Source organism: Anoplophora glabripennis, unplaced genomic scaffold (genome assembly GCF_000390285.2).
Source record: "Anoplophora glabripennis isolate ALB-LARVAE unplaced genomic scaffold, Agla_2.0 scaffold1567, whole genome shotgun sequence".
In the NCBI taxonomy this organism is placed as follows: domain Eukaryota; kingdom Metazoa; phylum Arthropoda; class Insecta; order Coleoptera; family Cerambycidae; genus Anoplophora; species Anoplophora glabripennis.
The window spans coordinates 38,738-44,057 of NW_019417644.1; the positions used below are offsets into that span (position 1 = coordinate 38,738).

The following is a 5,320-nucleotide window of genomic DNA, read 5'->3' on the forward strand; positions in this document are numbered from 1 at the left end:
GTTTCTAAAAAAACTAAAAAGTTTTTTAGCCAGAAACCTCAATAAAAAAGGATAAAAAAAACAGGTTATTTTAAAGTAGGACTCGGAGGTTTTGTGACTAGACAATCAATATTTTGACAATTATTATTTGACACTGATAGTATTTCATTGGTATTTAATTTGACCGTAACTTTCATTTTCCCCAAAAATGGATAACAAACAAAAAGCCTGTGTAGTTATTTTTTTCAAATTTAGAATTTCGGAAATGTTCTGGTGCACAAAATAATAGTTTGAAAAACAATAAATAAGATATTATCCCAATAAAAATTATGGTACTTTAATTTCTATGGAAGTAGGAATTAAAAGCTGTATGTCTTTACACTAAAGAAACATGCGGTCTATGTTTACAGGTACTATACTACTAATTTCCTATTGGCATAGGTCCAGTACTAATAATATTTGAGGTCAAATGAGTTTATTATAATAAAAGAACAATCTGTTTACTATTATTTTGAATCTGGACTATTTTGCACATTGCACCAATAACGGAATTGTTCTGGATTTGATGTCAACCATAGTCATTTATTTCTTATTGTATATGTCAAATAACAATAACTCTTTAAACGTAAATAAATGAGGATTTGGATCATTAAGCTTTTGGCAATTTAATTTAATGATTTAAATTTTCTCTTAAACAAGGAGACGTGAAATTTTAAATTATACTGCAGGTGTCCCAAATTATAAATTTACCTGTATAAATATGTAAAAACCAAATACTGTTCAAATTTTTCATTACATAGATCTAAGAATGTCTATATTTGGAAAGTATATGACTTCCTCATAATTGCACATTTTGATACGATTTCGTAAGGAGCCAATTTTTTAAGTTTAAAGTTAACGTAATAGGTAGTAGGTATATTTTAATTTGTCATTTGTTTTATTTTGTACTCATTTAATATTGTTTTCTAAATTAATATAGACAAATAGAGGTAATCTGCACATTTATAAAGAGTTTAAACCTTTTTTGCACATTTTATCTCGAAGTAAAAAAATTGCAGTAGGAATCAGATTTAGATTAGGTTTCGAATATAATATTGTATACAGGGTGTCACAGAAATAACTGCCAATATTTTAGCCATCAAAAGTAGGTACATAAGTTGAAATGCTTAGTTGGGTTAATAATCAACAAAGGCATAAGAAATTGGAGTTAATTACTGTTAGTATTTATTTAAGACAGAGAATCACTCCATAAAATATTCGCATTAGGTATTTCTTTATTCTATAGGCTGCAAGTTATTTTAATGAAGTACCTATACAAAATACCAGACAAAAATGTATAAGTTTTTGAAAAAATTTATTAAATAAAAGTTGCTGCTTTTGATGAGTGGTAGATTAATACATGGTTTAAATTTTGACACTTACTTCAGAGACACCTAGAAAAAAACTGGCACCTAAAAACGTCAAACCCAACTCGCAATCAGATTGATACTTTTTAAGAAATTTTTATTTCCAAATATGCATGTTTCTAGGGTCTATTTAATAAAAAAATATTTGAACCTCATTTGTTTTTTACTTATGTTAACAGATCTTTCAAGTACATCGCTGTTTGGTAACAAAATTAAGTAACATAAAATTAGATAATAAAAGTAAAGTTCTTGGCAGCAGTGTGCTATTTATTAATGAATGGAAGTTGTTTATTTACCCAACTCTCACAACAGTGCTATTTACAGCACCAGTAGCATCAACAAGTAATGTGGTTCATTTAAAAATAGATTTAAGAACATAGCAGAAAAAGCCAGAATGTTCGTAATAGTATAAAAACAGCTTGTAAAAACTTTTCTTTCAAAGTATACAGACACATAAAACTTGTGAATAGTTGGGAAACATTGAAAATACCATAAGTTTAAAATGACTGACGAGGTAAGTCTTGTTCAGAATTATCGATTTTGTTTTATTTTAATACAAATCTAAACATGTTTTTTTGTAAAAGAACATATAATTTTTTTATATCAAAAATTAAAACATTTAACTGAGTTTTAAACTTAATATCACATTAACAGGTTCATTTTACTATTGAGAGAGATGATAATGTTGGAAGATATGCTGTTGCAAAGGAGAAATTAAATGCTGGAGATATAATTTTTTCCGAAGAACCGTTTGCTTATGGGCCTAAGTCAGGTAACATAACTCATTTTTGTGTTGAAGGATATATATGCATAAGATTTTTTAATTTCAGATAGTGCGTGTCTGTGTTTAGGATGTCATAATTTAGTGGACTGTACTGTCTTATGTTCAAAGTGTTCATGGCCGGTATGTGGCTCGGACTGTGAAAATCTTTCTTGCCATAAAAACTATGAATGTGAAATATTTTCGAAGGCAAATATTAAATTTCAAGCTGTTGAAGACCCTTCTGATGTTTGTTTACAGTATGAATGTATAACACCACTGAGGTAAGACATTATTAGGAATAAGTTGGATCCGCATTTTTAAGTTATAATAAATTTTAAATGTTCATAATTATATGCGATAGACATTGAACGAATGTAGTAGGTACTGGTAACATTTTGATTTTTACTACATATACGGTTAGAGTACTTAACACATTTGTTTTTCAATATTAAGTATCTTGTGGTATAATTATGTACTTACCACACTTTCTATACTTCACAGAGGACTTCAAAAGTTATGTTCATTTTCAATGATGCTTTCAAAACATTCTACACCTTATTTTTGACTTTGAAAAAAATTGTACAACCAGTTTTAGGAAGTTTTGTTGAAATTTATAAGCAATATTTAGCAAAACAATAGAAGCCTTTCGGAGATATAAAAAAAATTTGTATTTTTTTTTAATAGAACATCCTGTATATTTTTATATATTTGGATAATACTCTTAGGATTATAATGATAGGGATATCTCTAATAGTACAGAACGTGATTAAAAAGTCTATTTTTCTCAATGTGAAGAAAGTTTATTGACAAAAATGTTTACAAATTAATTAAATTAGTCATTAAACAGTTTTCAAAACCTTTGTGATGAAAGGATTAGTCAAGCCATTGAATTTATACTTATTTTTGTTTATATAGAGATATATCATACTCGGAAAGCAAATAATTCATTTACTAAAGATGCTCATCTGTACCTCATTGCGATATGTTGAAAACCTTTCAGGTTTTGTTTAGTTTGTGATTATACAAATTACTGAATAAAACATAAAACATAAAACACACCGCAGAAATGAGACAACCCCCAAATCCAAAAGCCAAAGGCTTGTGCGGAAGGGGGCTACACTTGAAAAAACGCGGACAAACACCCATTATCCGTCAACATTGCCAGTGCCGACACCGGGGATCGAACCCGGACCAGAGTAGGAAGCCTAGCCGAGAAATGCTTGCCACCACACTCTCGACCGACTGCGCTACCATGGCAATGTAATTTATAAAAAGAATATATCGGTCCATTTTAAACAACATTTTTCACCATTTAAACAAGCAGACTTTTTTAACAGGAAGAACTTTTTTTCATCAAATAAAAAATAAGTTTAACTTCTGCCAACTTCTAATTTTAAACAACTTTCTTTAAATTAAAAACAATTTCCTCTAATATAATTTTTATTTTTTTTCCTGAATTCCTTAAAATGAGAAATAAAACCGTATTCCCCGTAGACATATTGCATACAGGATGTAACTAAAATGCTTGAGTAGCATTAATTAAAACAATTCATATAAACATAATAAATCTAAAAAAGCTTCATTTTCAAAATACAGATCAATCGGAATTAATGAAAAACTCTCAATTATTTCAAGTTGCAAAAAAACAGATGGAAGCCATGTTGTATATAATTACTACATATTAACTTTAATTCATTAATTAATTAATAACAATTCAGGGTGTCCCACCACGAACTCCATGGATGGATATCTACAAAATGTCCAATTCGCATAAAAAATAAACCTCACCTCTGTTTCCGGGAAAACTAAAGTCTGCATCTGTCAATTTTTGCTTATACATCAAAATATCTCAGAAACGGTCAATCCTAAGTATGGAGAGTGTACTATATGTTTCCAACTTAAAAATAAATGCTCTTTCCAAAAATGCAATAATATACAAGGGGTTTCATTTAAAATAAGAAAGTTAGTATCGATTTCCAGTATAACCGGAAGTACGATGACCTTGAAAATACTTTAACTCCCGTATCACACCACCACAATTTCAAAAAAAATCCTTCAAGCGATTTCCCAGATATCCATCGATGGAGTTCGAGTAGGACACGCTGTATATATATATATATATACACTGAGCTCGTAAAGTTTGGAATAAATTCGTTAAATCGTTATTGAAGGGTTTTGACAGGAAATCCTCGGATACGTCAACTTTAGTTTATAAAATCTCACTTTTTTCAGCCATCGACTTTTTTTTTGTTTTGTTTGTTTTTGAGCTATGACGTCATCGGAAATTTTTTTAAATGGCAACCCATATTTTTTCCCACGGATTTCGATAGATCACATTTTTCTGAGTACGAATATGTCAAAAACGTATGACCTTCAAGATGGAAGTTTTCGAGATAATAGACAGTTTAAGTTGATTGTAGATGATCATGATACTAATTTGAGCATGCGCAACGGTCAAATTCTACGTATACGTTATGTCGGATACATAACTTAAACTGTCTATTAGGTTCCAAAGTTTCAAGGATGTACCATATACAAGGTATCGTGTGGGTCAAGTTTTTTAAGAGCTTATCGAACATTTAAGAGATTTTAGTAGCAATTTGTTTAATTTTTTAAGTAATAATCAGCAACAATTTTAACAAATGAAAAAAGGTTTCTGTACAAATGATAAATAATTAAAGTAAACAAGAAAATCAAAGGAAATTTTCAAAGTGACCTCCATTCACTTCTTGGCAATATCCCATTCGCCACTGAAACTCCTGCAGAACCTTATGAAGAATATCTGGTTGAATGGCTCGAATTTCATTGCGAATTCTGTCCTTTAATTCTTCAATGGTATTTGGTCTATTGAAGTAGACTTTGCTCTTTAAATAGCCCCATAAAAAGTAGTCTAGGGGAGTGAGATCCGGAGATCTAGGGGGCCATTCGATAGTTCCTCTTCGACCAATCCAACGGTTAGCAAATATTTGGTTTAAATAGTCGCGAACGATCACTGCAAAATGAGGAGGTGCACCGTCTTGTTGGTACCATATCGTGTTATTGGGCAGATCGGGATCTACGTCATTTGGGTAAAGCACCGCAAGTGCAGGGACTAAATCGTCTCTTAAAAATTCAAAATATTTTTCACCTGTTAATGCGCCTTCAATGAAAAATGGACCCAAAATGCGGTTAG

The 5,320-nt window shown here is 30.4% G+C and overlaps 1 protein-coding gene across 1 annotated transcript in view; it reads left to right on the forward strand.

Annotated features, from left to right (window-relative positions):
* The first annotated feature begins 1,726 nt into the window (after positions 1-1,726).
* LOC108915695 (protein msta-like) overlaps positions 1,727-5,320 on the forward strand; it is an 8,616-nt gene continuing 5,022 nt past the window's right edge. The window contains exons 1-3 of the mRNA XM_018721803.2: positions 1,727-1,899; positions 2,040-2,157; positions 2,216-2,429. Of these exons, the coding sequence (XP_018577319.1) occupies positions 1,888-1,899; positions 2,040-2,157; positions 2,216-2,429 (344 nt within the window). The 5' untranslated portion in view covers positions 1,727-1,887. The remainder of the gene's footprint in view (positions 1,900-2,039; positions 2,158-2,215; positions 2,430-5,320) is intronic.